Raw genomic sequence first — 18,849 nt, forward strand, 5'->3', positions numbered from 1 at the left:
AGTATTTCACAGCTAGACAAATGCAAGCCTATAATCCAACACTCTGGAAATGGAGACAGAAGTACCAAAAGTTCAAGGCTTGTCATAGACTTATGACTTTGAGTCTTGCAGGCTGAGCTAAATAAAACCCTAACACACTTAGAATAAATTATTTTTAATATATTTCATGAGAAGAGGCTCTGTGGCTTGAATTTTTTTCCTCCTGTTTAACACTATACAAATTATAGTGTTACTTAATATGTAAAACACATTGCTTTTCATAAAATAAAATATTCTTAATTAAAAATAAATAGGCCCATACAAATTCATTTTCTATTCCTCTCCTTACTACAGGGAGATATTTATTTTCTTCCTAATGATATTTGCTTATCAGAGTTGGGGAGGATATTCCAGGTAATAATGCTGCACCACATTTCCATGTGAATTACAGCTGTTGTTCAAAATCTTCAGCTTTAGTTATTCTGCTATAGATATAGCTCTACTTCCCAAACTATTTCTTCTTGAATCACATTTCCTTTAAGGATCTATTCCTGTCCATCATAGGTGTTGGTTTATTTTCTTCTGCCTTAGAAGCCATCAAGGATTATAGTAGATCTCAAAGAAGCAGTCTCCATGGGCTGGTGTATAATGCTGTTTACTTCACGTTATATAATGATTTTTTGTTGTTGTTGAGAATCTTGCTCTCTTAACCAATCTGTGTAAGTTGCATGATTACAGCTTTTTATAGTCATCAATGTTAAAGTCATTTTTTCCGTGGAGACCCAGAGAGGTTTCCTACTGAGATCTGAGCTTCCTCTTCCCAGCAGTGCTACATAAGGGAATGACTGGACCATGGGCATGGTTAATAGATGTTTGGAAGGGTCTGCACTTGCTTGTGCAGTGTGCTTTGATGGCAATGGAGAGATCTTTTGCCCTGTCCCTTTTTTACAAAAAGCCCTTAGGAAGAGTCAGAAAGGGCCATTCGATTTTGATCCAGGTATTTCAGAAGCTATCCTGTGTTTCTGTCTTTCTCCTCTCTGCTGTCTTTTTGTCTAAAATGTTTCTTATTCCTCTCTCCTCCTCATAGGAACCTTTTAAAAGGTGGGAGCTGGCCTCCCACAGATGGTGCCTAAACAGGGACTTGGGTGGGGAGGTAGTGAGAGTAGAAAAACCCCATGGAAGCAGTCAGACATGTCCAGTTTTATATTAAGGTTAAGGTGGTGGACTGGAAAGAGATGATCATAGCTTGCCTGTCGGGAGGCAATTAAAATGCTAATGCTACTTGTCAGTCTGCTTTGAGACCCTTTAAAAATTAAAGCTCATGGCAAGGCAGAACTGTCAAACACCAGGAAGTTGCTTTGGGTGTAGAAAAAGCTTAAGGGCACATAATGAAGCTGGGTTTTGCCTGAGATGCAAGTGAGGGAAACATTGGGCTAATAAAAGTCTATCAAGAACAAGACCTAGTGGAAAGAGCTCATGGCAGTCTTAAGATGCAGCTTCAAAAAATAAAGAGGAAGGTATTGTACCCTCAGTCACCAAATGAAGCTTTATGACTGCCTGAGCACTTGGTGCACTGTGTGGAACAGAGGAATGTCAGCTCTTATGACACCTTAGCTGCTGACGCTCCTCCAGAGGAGTTGGAGTGAGAGCAGCTGAACCAATGTTCCTGACATTGATGTTCCATCCTGCAGTCTGGGGAAAGCAGGAGACTAATCCTCCCCTGTAGCTAGAGTTTTCCTGCCTTGCCCACAGTCAGGACAAATCTTCGTCACCTGCCAGTCCCATAGCTGCTCAGACCCAAGCAAGTAAACACAGAGACTTATATTGCTTACAAACTGTATGGCCGTGGCAGGCTTCTTGCTAACTGTTCTTATAGCTTAAATTAACCCATTTCTATAAATCTATACCTTGCCACATGGCTGGTGGCTTACCGGCGTCTTTACATGCTGCTTGTCCTGGTGGTGGCTGCAGTGTCTCTCCTCAGCCTTCCGTTTCCCAGAACTCTCCTCTCTCCTTGTCCCACCTACTTCCTGCCTGGCCACTGGCCAATCAGTGTTTTATTTATTGACCAATCAGAGCAATTTGACATACAGACCATCCCACAGCACTTCCCCTTTTCTTTTTTTTTTAAAAAAGGAAGGTTTTAACTTTTACACATCTCCAAAGCCAGCTTGGTATATTTGGGAATTTGGGCGTAGCTTCTCTTACTACTTCCTGCTGGAGGGGGGGTGCTGTATCTTATGGGGATACAAAGAAAATTTTAGGATCATGGAGTAGTCCATGAGGCTGTATCGTCTGAGCCAGTTGCCTTGAAACGATTCTGGATGTTGAATCATCTGGGCCATGGTGTCATCAGAGACCTTTCAGGTGGTCTTGGCTGGCCAAACCTGATGTTTCTTAATCTGAAACAAATCCATAGCCTCTGACTTTCTGTGGAAACAAAAGCAGAACCTCTTTTCCAAAGTAACATATCCTTATATCCAAATTTTGAAGTCAAGGTACCTTTAAAATATACATTTTGGCATATCTCAACAGCTTTTGCAATAAAATGTTTTTCTTCAGTTACAAATATCAAAGAGGACATAATCCAGATTCTCTGTGTGGTAGCCATCTTTATGTGGCTTATGTTTTATATTACCTTGAGCCTATTGCTTTAAACAGCAGCCTTCTAAGACTGAAAAGGCGTTGTGGCTGCTGGCTCCTCCCACTTCAGCTTCCCAACATGGCAGTGGTACGTTTTCCACCAGCTCTGGGAGCCATCAACTCTCAGAAATAGTGGGTCTATGCTTATATCAAGGCAGCGTGTAGCCCAGAAACCTCTTTTTGTTTTGTACTAGCAAAGGCTAAATCCACCACACAGCTTAATGTGCCACTTGCAGAGGCCTCATTCCCGCCACACTGCAGGTCGAGCGCACACACCAGGAACCCGCCATAGTAGCTATTAGCTCAAACACTCACGCTGCTGCTAACTTGAAAGAGACAACTAGGAACTGTTTTTAGCTCCGTTTTAGAATCTTTTTACTCAGGTTTTAGGTGGAAACTCTTGCCCCATGTTGGGCGCCATTTGTAGCTAGAGTTTTCCTGCCTTGCCCACAGTCAGGACAAATCTTCGTCACCTGCCAGTCCCCCAGTTGCTCAGACCCAACCAAGTAAACACAGAGACTTATATTGCTTACAAACTGTATGGCCATGGCAGGCTTCTTGCTAACTGTTCTTATAGCTTAAATTAACCCATTTCTATAAATCTATACCTTGCCACATGGCTGGTGGCTTACCGGCGTCTTTACATGCTGCTTGTCCTGGTGGTGGCTGCAGTGTCTCTCCTCAACCTTCCGCTTCCCAGAACTCTCCTCTCTCATTGTCCCACCTACTTCCTGCCTGGCCACTGGCCAATCAGTGTTTTATTTATTGACCAATCAGAGCAATTTGACATACAGACCATCCCACAGCACTCCCCCCTCCCACTGCTGAGAGGAAGTTTGGAACAAAGGTTTTGTCACTATTTGGTGTTCAAGTACTGAGAATGTAAAATTGGAATGAAATAGAGCCCAGAGCCACACCACTTCTGATTGCCAGCTGTAAAACAATGAAAGGATCCTTGAAGAAACAGTTTCTGAGTCTTACTAGCTGAAAAGAAATGTAGCTCAGTATGGTAATTCCACCTTCACTGTAGGGAGAGCTAATTGAAATTGCTTCTGTAGCTGGGAATGAAGTTTCAGCAACATTTGTTTGAACTTAGTTGAATTCTTGCATTCAGGAGAACTGCAATGAAATTAGATAAAAGGACTACTAACACCACCACCAGTGACTATCCACTGCTGGGCACATTTTCACTGGTTCTGGAATGGCTAGGAAGGTCCAGTGGAAAAGTTGTCTCAGGGGGAGTGGCATTGTCCTGAGTGTTACAGCATTCACCAAATCCTGGGGTCAAGGGAATGGATACAAAGACTCTAGAGTTGCTAATGAATTAGGCTCTGGTTTCAAACTTTCAGGAAAACTTTAAGTCTATTATTAGGACTGACTTTTCTGAGATTTTGCAAACCTCAGAAATGAAACAATTTTGAGTTCACTATAGTAACTAATCATGATTCATGCACCCTCTGTCTTATTGGAAGAAAATGTAATGGTTCTATTAAGACGTCTCTTTTAGATGTTTGCTAAAGTTTGCAAAGTAGTCCTGTAGAGAATTTGCTTTTGAATGGAAGTTTGAATTGTAAATATGTATAGTAATATTCATGCTAGTTGTAAATATGTATAGCAATATTCAGACTAGTAAAATTCAGACGAGAATGTATAGAATATTCACACTAGTTAACCTGGTGATATTAATGAACCATGATTTGGTGAAGCTAAGTGAGTCTCCAAGTTTGATGCAGTTTCATCAGTAGTTTATTGATTTGTTTAATGCACTTGAATCAAGAGATTATTAATGTATAAAAAGGGCTTGGCAAAGTTAAGGCTGTTATAAACATCTTAGACCCATTCAAAAAGGAAATTCCTCTTAGTCATCCTCTACTCCTTTACTGGGGGTGGGGGCGTGGCAGCCCTAGGAATTGCTGTGGTTTTTTCAACTATTTGCAAGCTCTTAGAGACCTGATTTAAAGCTGAGTTAAGTTCTGTACTTCCCCCTGCCAGAGGCTGGTAGTCATGGACAGGTAACATTCTTCTTGCTAGCTTCCAACCTAAGACAGAGTAGTATGCTTGATGGAAAGGGTATCTCAAGGAAGGGTAAGGCTGACTAGAGAAGAATGACCTAAGGCAAGTCTATCTGAGGAGTCCAAGGGACCCTCTAAAATATTAAGAAGGGAGAGTTTTGGAGACCCACAGAAGTTTCCTAGTGGGATCTGAGCTTGTTCTAGCCAGTAGGGATGCATAAGGGAATGATCAGACCATGGACATGGTTACCAGGTGTTTGGAAGCTTCTCACTTAACTGTGATGTGTGCTTTAATGGCAAGAAGGAGGTCTTCTGCTCTGCCCCTTGGCATTGTTATAAAAAGCCTTTTTGAAGAGGCAGAAGGGGCTGCTGGATTTTGATTCAGGTCTTCCCAAAGCTATCCGGTGTTTCTGTCTTTCTCCTCTTTGATATCTTTCTATCTAAAATGTTTTTTATTCCTCTCTTCTCCTCATTGGAACCCTTTAAAAAATTGGAACTGGCCTCCCACAATTTCTTTTAATTCTGCGTATCTTTGCATTAATGATTTATCCCACAAAGGAACTTTCCAATGATAATATTGGAATAACAAGATCATGTTTCAAGTTGCTGCCTAGAAACTAAGCAGTTAGAAAAATAAAATATAAAGCCCACACATTTTTTTCTCTTATATATGAAACCTAAACATAAGGGTGTGTGTGTGTGTGTGTGTGTGTGTGTGTGTGTGCCTTTTTAGGTGATGAAATTAGAAAGGAGGCAATGAGAGTACATAACAAAGTCATCAAAAGAGATACATGTATCATGGAATAGTGCTATGGAAGAAGGAGGGAACCAAGAACAAAAGATACTGGCATTTATGTTTTCTAAAAAGTCAATAGCAAAGCCTATTACTTTATATACAAACTTAGCTTTCTAATGGGAAAGATAAATGTGATTGGAAGCTTATTGTTAGAATTTACAACTTCTACTGCTCAAACTGACACTGAAGACTGTCTTCAACTTTAGTCATTGTACTGATGACTCTTGCCTACAGCACTTTTCCCGGGAATTTTCCACATCAATGCTTTGCAGATAAGCAATATGGTGGGTTAACCATATCATCCTATGTGAAAAGATCCACAAGATGGAGCCCAGAGGCTGGCTTGCTATTGCTCACTTTTAAACTCCACTTCAAGTCAAAAGAGCTGTGGTTTGTCTGTTGTGGGAATTCACACTGCTAATGACCTTGGGATATCTGGCTCAATAGAGGCATTTTTTTCTGGTTATGTGACTGTTTAAAACTGAGGATGGAGTGTGTACTTTCTCTCTCTTTGTGTGGCCAGAGACTAGAGGGCTGTTCAATTCATCCATGGGCAAAACAGAAGGATTCTGCAACTGGATCTACCTTATCCTATATATGTGCATCTGTTTTCCCTTAGCATCCATGAATAAATTGATATATATTCATATATACCCTTTTACCTCTCTGATCATTTGTCTTCAAATGTTCATCTGTCAGAGAGTTGGTGCCCAATGTGGCTATGTAGATATAGTGGGATCTTTAGGAGGACATCTTTGTAGAAGGTTATTAGAAATTCTTACCCTATAGATGGTTCAAATAGTCCTTTGAGTTAACTTCTATGGGAGACATAAACCTGTTCTTTCTCTTCTCTTGACTTTTCAAGTCACACATTCTTAAGCCATTATGTTGCCATTGTCATGATGCTTTCAATCACCCTGACTGTTGTTGACACCATGAGTTTGAACTTCCACAACAATAACCTGAATAAGCTTCTTTTCATTATAAACTCACCCAAATTGAGTTGTTCTGTTATAATAATGGAATGTAGATCAAAATATGGCATAATTAATATTTATCACCTAAATTCCATTTTTACATATTTTATATAATAATCACTAAATACCTGTAGTAGAATGTTAATCCCTTTAAAGTAAATCAATTGTAAAAATTCTCTCCTTTTTTGTTTTTTTTTTTCTTTTTGACACAGGGATACTCTGTGTAGCTTTGCACCTTTCCTGGAACTCACTCTGTAGACCAGGCTGGCCTTAAACTCACAAAGATCCTCCTGGCTCTGCCTCCAGAGTGCTGGGAGTAAAAATTCTCAAGAAGTAACTATTCTCATCAACTTGACTGTATTTTGCCTGTAATTTGAACCACACCTTAAGAGTTCAAGCTTGAAAAGAAAATACAATACATATGTCAAAAATGTAAATAAATAACAACCATGTTAGCCTAAAGTGCAATTTGATTTCTTTCAAATATATGACAAAAGATATGTGATCTTTAATTCTTCGAGTAAGAAATATTTCTAAAAACAATCATGATGCTGTGAGTACCATCTTGAGTATTAAGTTGAATTTTCTAAGAGAGAGATGAGTGAGACCAATGAAACTAACTAAGAAACAGCCCATCGCCCAGATCCCCTGCCCAGCTGTGTTCCAGTTGCTGGCCAGAAGGCAAGGCACCTAGGCAAGGCCCCCTGACTCACGAAGACCCCCCACTGGACACGGCAATCTCCATGCCCTGGCCCCATACCCATCTGCCTGAGAACCCAGCCACATCCTGAGGCACAGAAAGCAAACCACAAGCTCTCACTGGACCAAGAGGTGAGTGACTCTGCTCATACCCAGAGAGTCCTGCCCCTTGGACCCATTCCTGGAACACAGCCCATCCCCAGGAACCACTGAGGAGCTCTGTCCCAGTTGCTGGCCAGCAGGCAGGGCTCCTGCAGGAAGGCTCCCCTCATCAAGATCCCACACCCGACCCTGCAAGCTACACACCCTGCCCCCATACCCACCTGCCTGAGACCCCAGCCACTTCCCGAGGCACAGAAACCAAACTGCCATCTCTCATAGGACAAAGAGCTCTCATTGAAATGAGAGTAACCTCCTGAGACAGGGAATCTGCCACCCCTCATTAGAGGAAGAGTGGCTGTCTGAGATGTAGAATCTTCCACCTCTCATTGGACCAAGAAAGGCTTCCTGAAACACAGAGTCTGTCATCTCTGACTGGACCAAGGTTCCTGATAAGACCAAAAATGGCTCATGAGTCACAGAATCAACAAGTTAGGGTTGACCCAAGAGCAGCTCCTGGAGACACAAAATCTGCCTGCTCCAATGAGACCAAGAACTAAGATTGGAACCAGAGGGGGCCCCTGAGACACACACACAACAAGCAGAGAGTGGACCAATAGCAACTTGCTCAGACACAGGCACCACTTACACCTATTAGAGGAGGAGATGGGCAGACATCAATGCAAAATTACATACAACAACATTAACAGCAATACGGCATCACCAGAAGCCACACATCCTCCAACAGCAAGACCTGAATATCACAATGTAAAAGAAGTAGAAGAAAGTGACCCTAAATATAACATCATGAAGATGCTAGAAGCCTTTCAAGAAAAAATGAAAACTTAAATTGACGAAAAGACAACAAAAAAATTGGAAGAAATCAATGAAGAAATAGAGGAAAAGAAAAATTACAAATTGGAAGAAATCAATAAATCCCTTAAAGAAAGCCAAGAAAACCATGAAAAAGCAATTAAACATGTGAGGGAAACAGTTCAAGACCTGAAAAATGAAATAGAAACGATAAAGAAGACACAAACAAAGGGAACGCTGGAAATAGAAAAACTGAGTAAATGAACAGGAAATGCAGATGCAGCTATAACCAACAGAATACAAAAGATAGAAGACAGAATCTCTGGTGTAGAGGATACAATAGGGGAAATAGATTCATCAATCAAAGAAAATACTGAAGCCACAAAAGTCATAACACAAAACATCCAGGAAATCTGGGACACCATGAAAAGGCCAAATCTAAGAATAATAAGGACAGAAGGAGAAGAATACCAACTCAAAGGCACAGAAAATATATTCAAGAAGATCATAGAAGAAAACTTTCCCGATTTAAAGAAGGAAATACCTGTGAAGATACAAGAAGCCTATAGAACACCAAACAGACTAGACTCCCCCAAAAAGTCCCCTTGCTACACAATAATTAAACCATTAAACATACAGAATAAAGAAAGAATATTAAGAGCAGCAAAGGAAAAAGGCCAAGTGACTTATAAAGTCAGACTCATCAGAATAACACCTGACTTCTCAATGGAGACTTTGAAAGCCAAAAGGACTTGGACAGATGTAATGCAGACACTAAGAGACCATGGATGCCAGCCTAAACTTATATACCCAGCAAAACTTTCAATCACCTTAGACGGAGTAAACAAGACATTCCAAGACAAAGACAGACTAAAACAATGCCTATCCATATATCCAGCCCTACAGAAAGCACTAGAAGGAAAATACTAACCTAAGGAAGTCAGATACACCAATGAAACACAGGCAATAGATAACTCCACAGCAGTAAACCCCAAAGAAGAGAAATACACACACACTACCATCAAAGGATAAGAGGAACTAACAGTCACTGGTCATTAATATCCCTTAATATCAATGGACTTAATTCACCTATAAAAAGACATAGGCTTACAGAATGGAAACGAAAGCAGGACCCATCTTTCTGCTGCATACAAGAAACACACCTCAAATTCAAATATAGACACTACCTAAGAATAAAAGACTGGGAAAAGTCTTACCAATCAAATGGTCTTAAGAAGAAAACTAGTGTAGCTATACTAATATCCAGCAAAGTAGACTTCAAACTAAAATCAATCAAAAGAGATCAAGAAGGGCATTACATACAGGAAAGATCCACCAAGATGAAGTTTCAATTCTGAACATTTATGCGCCAAACACAAGGGCACCCACATATGTAAAAGAAACATTACTAAAGCTTAAATCACACATATAACCTCACACATTAATAGTGGGAGATTTCAACATCTCACTCTCACCACTGAACAGATCTGCCAAATCAAAACTTAACAGAGAAATAAGGTGCATAACTGATATTATGACTCAAATGGACTTAATTGATATCTACAGAACATTCCATCCTAACAAAAAAGAATATACCTTCTTCTCAGCACTTCTCTAAAATGGACCACATACTTGGCCACAATGCAAATCTCAACAGATACAAAAAATTGGAATAACCTCCTGTATTCTATCAGATTTCAACAACAACAAAAACTACAGCAATCCTACAATCTCATGGAAACTGTATAATGCTCAACTGAATCACCAATGGGTCAAGGAAGAAATAAAGAAAGAAATTAAAGACTTCCTAGAAACCAATGAAAACAAATATACCACATACCCACACTTATGGGACACTATGAAAGCTGTACTAAGAGGAAAATTCATAGCATTAAAGGCTTGCATAAAGAAGTGGGAGAAATCTCACACTAGTGACTTAACAGTACACCTGAAAGCTCTAGAACAAGAAGAAGCAAAGTCACTCAGGAGTAACCGACTCCATGATATAATCAAATTGAGAGCTGAAATCAATAAAATAGAAACAAAGAACTATACAAATAATTAATGAAACAAAGAGTTGCTTCTTTGAGAAAATCAACAAGATAAACAAGCCCTTATCCAGACTAAAAAAAGGCAGAGAGAGAGAGAGCATCCAAATTAGCAAAATCAGAAATAAAAAGAAAGACATAACAATGAACACTGAGGAAATCCAGAGAATCATCAGGTCATACTTAAAAAACCTCTACTCCAAAAAACTGGAAAATCTAAAAGAAATGGACAGTTTTCTGAATAAGTACCACACACCTAAATTTAGTCAAGACAAGATGAACTATTTAAATTGTCCAATAACCCCCTAAGGAAATAGAATCAGTCATTAAAAGTCTCCCAACCAAAAAAAGCACAGGAGCAGATGATTTCAGTGCAGAATACTAGCAGATCTTCAAAGAAGAGTTAATACCAATACTCTCTAAATTGTTCCACATAATAGAAACAGAAGGAACATTACCAAACTCCTTCCATGAGGCTACAGTTACTCTGATTCCCAAGCCAAACAAAGATGCAACAATGAAAGAGAACTACAGACCAATCTCCCTCATGAACATAGATGCAAAAATACTCAATGAAATACTGGCAAACAGACTCCAACAACACATCAAAACAATTATCCACCATGATCAAGCAGGTTTCATCCCAGGCATGCAAGGATGGTTCAACATAAGAAAATCTGTCAATGTAATACACCATATAATCAATAAAAAACACCACATGATCATCTCACTAGATGCAGAAAAGGCATTTGACAAAATCCAACACCCCTTCATGATAAAGATCTTGGAGAGATCAGGAGTAGAGGGAACATACCTAAACAAAATAAAGGCAATTTACAGCAAGCCAACAGCCAACATCAAAGTAAATGGAGAGAAACTCAAAGTGGTTCCAATAAAATCAGGAACAAGACAAAGCTGTCCACTCTCCCCATATTTGTTCAATATAGTACTTGAAGTTCTAGCTATAGCAATAAGACAACATAAGGAGATCAGGGGGATACGACTTGGAAAGGAAGAAGTCAAACTTTCCCTATTTGCAGATGACATGTTATTATATATGAGTGACCCCAAAAATTCAACCAAGGAACTCTTACAGCTGATAAACACCTTCAGTAATGTGGTGATTTACAAGATTAACTAAAAAAAATCCTTAGCCCTCCTACATTCAAATGACAAAAGAGCTGAGAAAGAAATCAGAGTAACATCACTCTTTACAATAGCCACTAATGATATAAAAAAAAAACTTGGGGGTAACTCTAACTAAGCAAGCAAAGGACCTGTATCACAAGAACTTTAAGTCCCTGAAAAAAAAATGAAGAAGATGTCAGAATATGCAAAGATCTCCCATGCTCATGGATAAGTAGAATTAACATAGTAAACATGGCAACTTTACCAAAAGCAATCTACAGATTCAATGCAATCCCCATCAAAATCCCAACACAATTCTTCACAGACCTGGAAAGAACAATACTCAACTTTATATGGAAAAACAAAAAATCCAGGATAGCCAAAAGAATCCTGTACAATAAAGCAAACTCTGGAGGCATCATGATCTCTGACTTCAAGCTCTACTATAGAGCTACAGTAATAAAAACAACTTGGTACTGGTATAAAACTGACATGTAGACCACTGGAACTGAATTGAGGACCCTGACATTAATCTGCATGTATAAACACCTAATTTTTGACAAAGAAGCCAAAACTGTACAATGGAAAAAAGAAAGCATCTTCAACAAATGGTGCTGGCATAACTAAATGTCAATATGTAGAAGACTGCAAATAGACTCATATCTGTCATTGTGCACAAAACTTAAGTCCAAATAGGTCAAAGATCTCAACATAAATCCAGTTACTCGGAACCTGAAAGAAGAGAAAGGCATCCAGTCAATGGGACCGGGTCCTGTACTCAGTGCATGAGTTGACTGTTTGAAACCTGGGGCTTATACAGGGACACTTGGCACAGCCTGGGAGGAGGGGACTGGACCTGCCTGAACTGAATCTACCAGGTTGAACTCAATCCTTAGGGGAGTCTTTGCCCTGGAAGAGATGGGAATGGGGGGTAGGCTGGGAGTAAGGTGCAGGGGGAGGGGGCTGGAGGGAGGAGAACAAGGCAATCTCTGGCTGATACATAAAATTAAATTAAATTATAAAATAAAAAAGAAGAGAAAGTAGGAAGTAGTCTTGAATGCATTGGCACCAGGGATTACTTCCTAAATATAGCACCTGTAGCATAGACCCTGAGAGCAACAATTAATAAATGGGACCTCTTGAAACTGAGAAGCTTTTGCAGAGCAAAAGACTCAGTCAATAATACAAAACAACAGCCTACAGAATGGGAAAATATCTTCACCAACCCCACATCTGACAGAGGGCTGATATCCAGAATATATAAAGAACCCAAAAATTGAGACATCAAAATACCTAACAGCCCAATTAAAAAATGGGCTCTAGAGCTAAACATAGTAATCTCAACAGAAGAAGATCAAATGGCTGAAAGACATTTAAGGAATTGCTCAACATCCTTAGTCATCAGGGAAATGCAAATCAAAACAACTCTGAGATACCACCTTACACGCATCAGAATGACTAAGATCAAAATCACTGAAGACAACTTATGTTGAAGAGGATGTGGAGCAAGGGGAACACTCCTACGCTGTTGGTGAGAATACAAACTGGTACAGCCCCTTTGGAAATCAGTATGGCGCTTTCTCAAAAAATTGGGAATCTCTTTCCTTGTTCACCCACTCTGTTCCTGATCCAGCTAGGACATCCCGCTCCCCTAAGCTTTCTTTCCCCAGACCCTTGCCCTCCATTACCCCCGACCCCATGTCCAGGTTGCTCATGTAGAGAGCCTTTTGCTTGTTTGTTTGTTTGTTTGTTTGTTTGTTTGTTTTTTGAGACAGGGTTTCTCTGTGTAGGTTTGGTGCCTGTCAAGGATCTCATTCTGTAGGCCAGGCTGGTCTAAAACTCACAGAAATCTACATGCCTCTGCCTCCCAAGTGCTGGGATAATGAAGACCCCATGGGAATAGGAAGAATCAGAGTGCTAGAGATGTCCCCAGAAATCCACAAAAATACCTCCACAATAGACTACTGGCAATGGTCAAGAGAAAGCCTGAGCTGACCTACTCTGTTGATCTGATGGCCGAACACCCCAATTGTCATGATAGAACCCTCATTCAGTGACTGATGGAAGTAGATGCAGAGATCCATGGCCAAGCCCCAGATGGAGCTTGAGGATTCCAATTGGCGAGAGAGAGGAGGGATTATATGAGCAAGAGATATTGAGACCATGATTGGAAAAAGCACTGGGACAAATGGCCAGACTAGAGGAAACACATGAACTATGAATCAATAGCTGAGGAGCCCCCATGAAACTGGATCAGGTCCTCTGAATAAGTGAGACAGTTGATTAGCTTGAACTATTTAGGAGGCCCTCAGGCAGTGGGACAGGATCTGTCCTTAGTGCATGAGCTGGCTTTCTGGAACCTAGGGCCTATGCTGAGACATTTTGCTCAGCCTTGGTATAGTATGGAGGGGACTGGACCTGCCTCAGCTGAATCTACCAGGCTGAGCTGAATCCCCAGGGGAGACCTTGCCTTGGAGGCGGTGGGAATGGGGGAGGATCAGGGGAGAAAAGTAGGGGGTGGGAGGAGGGAGGACAGGGCAATCCATGGCTGATATGTAAAACTAAAATAATTATTAAAAAAAAGAAAATTGGGAATCAATCACTCTCAAGATCCAGCTATACCACTCTTGGGCACATAACTGAGGAATACTCAATCATACCACAAGGACACATGCTCAGCTATGTTCATAGCAGCATTATTTGTAATAGCCAGAACCTGGAAACAAACTAGATGCCCTTCAACTGAAGAATGGATAAAGAAAATGTGGCACATATACTCAATAGAGTACTACTCAGCCGGGCGGTGGTGGCGCACGCCTTTAATCCCAGCACTCGGGAGGCAGAGGCAGGTGGATCTCTGTGAGTTCGAGGCCAGCCTGGTCTCCAAAGCGAGTTCCAGGAAAGGCGCAAAGCTACACAGAGAAACTCTGTCTCGAAAAAACCAAAAAAAAAAAAAATAGAGTACTACTCAGCAGAGAAAAGCAATGACATCATATGGTTTGCGGGCAAATGGTTGGAACTAAAATATATCATCCTGAGTGAGGAAACCCATACTCAGAAAGACAAACATGGTATGTACTCACTCATAAGTGGACACTAGATGTAAAGCAAAGGATAATCAGACTACAACTCACAGCACCATGAAGGCTACCTAATAAAGAAGAGCCTAGGAAAGACACAGGGATCACCCAGCAACAGAATAAGGGATGAGATCAAAATGAGCAAACTTGGGGTGAGGGGGTGGGTTAATGGAGGGCAAGGATTGGGGGAAAGAGATCTCTGGGAAGCATGATGTCCTAGCTGGATCTGGAACAAAGTAGGAGAACAAGGAAAGAAATACCATGATAAATGAAAACAAAATGGGAATAGGAAGAATCAGAGTGCTAGAGAGGTCGCCAGGAATCCAAAAAAGATGACTCCACTATAGACTACCACCAATGGTCATCGAGATGGTGTCTGAGCTGACCTACTCTGATGATTGGATGGCCAAACACCCTAACTGTCATGATAGAACCGTCATCCAGTTACTGATGGAAGCAGATGCAGAGATCCATGGGCAAGCCACAGGCAAAGCACCAGGACTCCAATCGATGAGAGAGAAGAGGGATTATATGAGCAAGATATATCGAGACCATGATTGGAAAAAGGACAGAGACAATTAGCCAATCTAGTGGAAACACATGAACCGAGAATCAATAGCTGAGGAACCTGCATGGAACCGGACTAGGCCCTCTGGATAAGTGAGACAGTTGTTTAGATTGAACTGTTTAGGAGGCCCCCAGGCAGTGAGACAGTGACCTGTCCTTACTGCATGAGCTGGGTTTTGGATACCTAGTGAGACACTTTGCTCAATCTTGGTGCAGGGAGGAGGGGACTGGACCTGCCTGAACTGAAGATACCAGGCTCTGCTGACTCCCCAGGGGAGAACTTGCCTTGGAAGAGGTGGGAAGGAGGGGTAGGTTGAGCGATGAAGGCTGGGAGTTGGGAGGAGGAAGAACAGGAGAATCTGTGGTGATATGTAAAATGAATAGAAAAATCTCTTAATAAAAAGAAAAGAAAAAATTTTAAATATTAAAAAAGGATGCTGTGGGATGTTAATGTATGTCCTGTGGGAGCCCTTCTTGGGTTCCTTGTGGCATTACCCAGCAGGTTTGCATAGAGGATGATTAGGACCATGGGCCTGAGTGCAGGTGTCTGAGATGGTCTGCACTTGGCTGTACTGGGGGATGGTCTGTATGTCAAGTTGCTCTGATTGGTCAATAAATAAAACCTGATTGGTCGTGGCTAGGCAGGAAGTATAGGCGGGACTAACAGAGAGGAGAAATAAAAGAACAGGAAGGCAGAAGGAGACGCTGCCAGCCACTGCTAGGATAAGCAGCATGTGAAGATGCTGGTAAGCCACGAGCCACGTGGCAAGGTATAGATTTGTAGAAATGCGTTACTTTAAGATATAAGAATAGTTAACAAGAAGCCTGCCACGGCCATACAGTTTGTAAGCAATATAAGTCTCTGTGTTTACTTGGTTGGGTCTGAGCGGCTGTGGGACTGGCGGGTGAAAGAGATTTGTCCTGACTGTGGGCAAGGCAGGAAAACTCTAGCGACAAAAGGAAATTAACTTAGGGACAAATCTATACTTGTCATCCATATAGAAGACAAAGGAGGTTCTGTAGTCAAAGACTAAAAGCCTCAGACTCATCTGTATGACCTAGCCATTGAAATATTTTAAACAAACATCTGACCATTAGCTGTTAAGTCAATGATAACCAAGATACAATTCATAGAACCACAGAGGTTCGGTGTAGAGTAAGGGACCACATGAATGGGGAAACTCATTAAGAAAGGAAAATAGACTAGATAGTTATTGGATAGAAGAGAGGGTCTGGGATGGGTGTATCAAGTGGGATGGGAGGAGAGTGATGAGGGAGGGAATACAGGGAGACACAGATAAAATAAATGGACATTTTAGGGGTAGAATGGAAACCTATTATAATAGACACTTGCTAAATGTATACATATATGAAGGTGATCTCAATACAATTGCCAAATGATGAACAAGACAGAGTCCCAACTCGCCATCTCCTGCCACCAAACGAACTTCCAGTACCATAATTGAGTCAGCCTAATTGAGATTTGGACAAAGGGGTCCCACAGAAGTCCCCGCAAAACAACAGGCAGTTGCCAAAACTATAGGTTACTCTCCACAAACTGACAGCAAGACTCTATTGCTGAAGACAACACATACACAGACCATTGAACATGGAGAAAGTGAGCTGTTGCCTAGATAGAGCTGAGGTTCTAGCATCTTTGGTACAGAAACATAATCTGCACAGTACCAAAATAGAAACATAAACACCAAGCCAGTCACAAAACCAGTGATCTACAATGGTGTCCTGCCTGCAAGATGTTCTAGGCCAATGGAGGCACAAAGCTTGTAGGAGTAACCAACCACTAACTGATCTGACTTTAAATCCACTCCATGAGATGAAACATACCAAACATTGCATGGGTGATCAAGAACCTGAAACTAAATAGCCCAAGGACCTAGGGTAAAACCAAATAATATTGGTCTATAAAAACAAGACAAGAAATGTAGCAATGAAATGACTTCTAAAGGCATTTTGCAATACTGGTAGATAAGGGCCTTGTTCAGACATAATCAGAGAAGCTTCCTGCTATAACAGATGGGAACAAATATAGAGACCCATAGCCAGATATTATGCAGAGTATGAGAGATCTTGGAACACTCAACTCTAACTGGGATGTCTCCATCAATTCTCTCCCTTTGGTGGTTAGGGAACCCAGAGAAATAGGAGGCAGTGAAAGAACCAGAGGGTATGGGCCACCTCAAGAAAATAAGGACCTCTAAATCAATATGAGGAAAATTTAGTGATTTTTATAGGATTTATGAGTATGTACAAAAGTAGGTCTCTGATTCTTGTGCCTTCTCTTGCACTCTTTTCCTTTTCTTTGTTTTTTCTTGTCCAAATAGGGTTTGATATTTTTGCTTTGTTTGTTTGTTTTTTGTTTTTTGAGACAGGGTTTCTCTGTGTACCTTTGTGCCTTTCCTGGAACTCATTTGGTAGCCCAGGCTGGCCTCGAACTCACAGAGATCTGCCTGGCTCTGCCTCCCAAGTGCTGGGATTAAAGGCGTGTGCCACCACTGCCTGGCTAGATATTTTTGCTTTTATGTTATTATATTTTATTATTATCCCTCAGAATATTGTTAGGTTTCTGATAGTGACACAGGGACAGAAATTGAGTGGATCTGGGTGGGAGGATGGTGGGGAGAAATTGGGAGGATAGAAGGAAGGGAAACTGGTATCAGGATATATCATATGAGAAAAAGAACTGCTTTCAATAAAAAGGAAGAAGGAAAGCTTTTAAATGAGTTTAACAGGAAAAGGACCAAAGCATGGTCCAGCCATGTCAAGTGACTTCCTCCATTAAGGAACTTATGTAAGAAGGTGACAAGGTAGATGGAAGAAGGTGGCTTCTCCTTCCCTGAATAGAGAAGTTGACTTCATTGATGACATGCACAGATGACAGGTAAAAAACAAGGCCTAGACGGCTCATCTTCCACTTTCTATGGATTATCCTATGATTTATCAAGTTGTCAGTCATCCCCCATGCACCACCAAACAAAAACCATCCTCACATCTACCAATTCACCCAGTCATCATTTCTCTTAAATTCACTCAAAGCATCATGTGAGCATAATATTTGATTAGCAATATTTGGTTCCAAGAATTGAAACAAGTTACCTGTAATGAACTAATTCTTCTACAAGGAGTTGTCTTCTATTATCAATTTCTTTTTGCTTATCTTCAGATAGATGCCAGTTGATAACCTGGTATGATGTTTTCTCCACTTTAAATTCTAAGAAAACATCAATTGAGTAAAATTTAAATTTATCATAATATACCACACATTATTATGGGGATAAATATAATTAATTTAATTTTATATCAGTGCAGAAATTTGGCTTTTCTTCTTCAGTGATTTTGTTCTTTTGATCCATTCAATTCTGTAATCCAGCAATATTTATTTGTAGTATAAATCTTAACTGATCAGACTAAAAACCTGGAGCCAGATACTGGGGTAAATGCTGAATGATCAGAGAGACAAGGAGCAAGCCACAGCCACCTCTTACCTTGCCAGCTCCTCAGCCTGAAAGGGCCAAGCTCCTGTCTTCTCCTCCCTTATATTCCTCTCTCCACCCAGCCATATCACTTCCTGTCTCCACCTCCCTAGTACTGGGATTAAAGGCATGTGAATCCCAAGTACTAGGATCAAAGGCATGAGATCCCAAGTGCTGGGATTAATGGTGTGTGCCACCACCGGCTGGCTTCTGTGGTTAACTAGTGGCTAGCTCCACACACTGATCTCCAGCAAACTTTATTTGTTAGAGCACAAAAAATTATCACCACATTTATTGAGACTTTACAATAATACAAGAACATTTATATAGTCTACAGTAATGTAAAATTCTAGCAACAGCTTTCATTTAAAGACACAGCTATCATTTTTCATTTTACATGTGAGAAAGTATAAAGGAAAACAGTCTAAAATTATTCATTACTTTGTCACTATAGTGGGTTAGAGTTTATAGTTAACTATAAGTCAGTTTGACTGCAGAGTCCCTGAATTTCATACAA

At 40.7% G+C, this 18,849-nt stretch overlaps 1 protein-coding gene across 3 annotated transcripts in view; it reads right to left on the reverse strand.

Moving 5' to 3' along the window:
• LOC143268650 (UDP-glucuronosyltransferase 3A2-like) overlaps nucleotides 1-18,849 on the reverse strand; it is a 48,038-nt gene that overhangs the window by 7,725 nt on the left and 21,464 nt on the right. For 2 of the 3 annotated variants that reach the window (XM_076551782.1, XM_076551781.1), the window contains one exon: nucleotides 17,956-18,070. The exons of the other annotated variant lie outside the window; for it this stretch is intronic. In XM_076551782.1, the coding sequence (XP_076407897.1) occupies nucleotides 17,956-18,070 (115 nt within the window). The remainder of the gene's footprint in view (nucleotides 1-17,955; nucleotides 18,071-18,849) is intronic. 3 annotated transcript variants of the gene reach the window in all.

Source organism: Peromyscus maniculatus, chromosome 15, assembly GCF_049852395.1.
Source record: "Peromyscus maniculatus bairdii isolate BWxNUB_F1_BW_parent chromosome 15, HU_Pman_BW_mat_3.1, whole genome shotgun sequence".
NCBI lineage: Eukaryota > Metazoa > Chordata > Mammalia > Rodentia > Cricetidae > Peromyscus > Peromyscus maniculatus.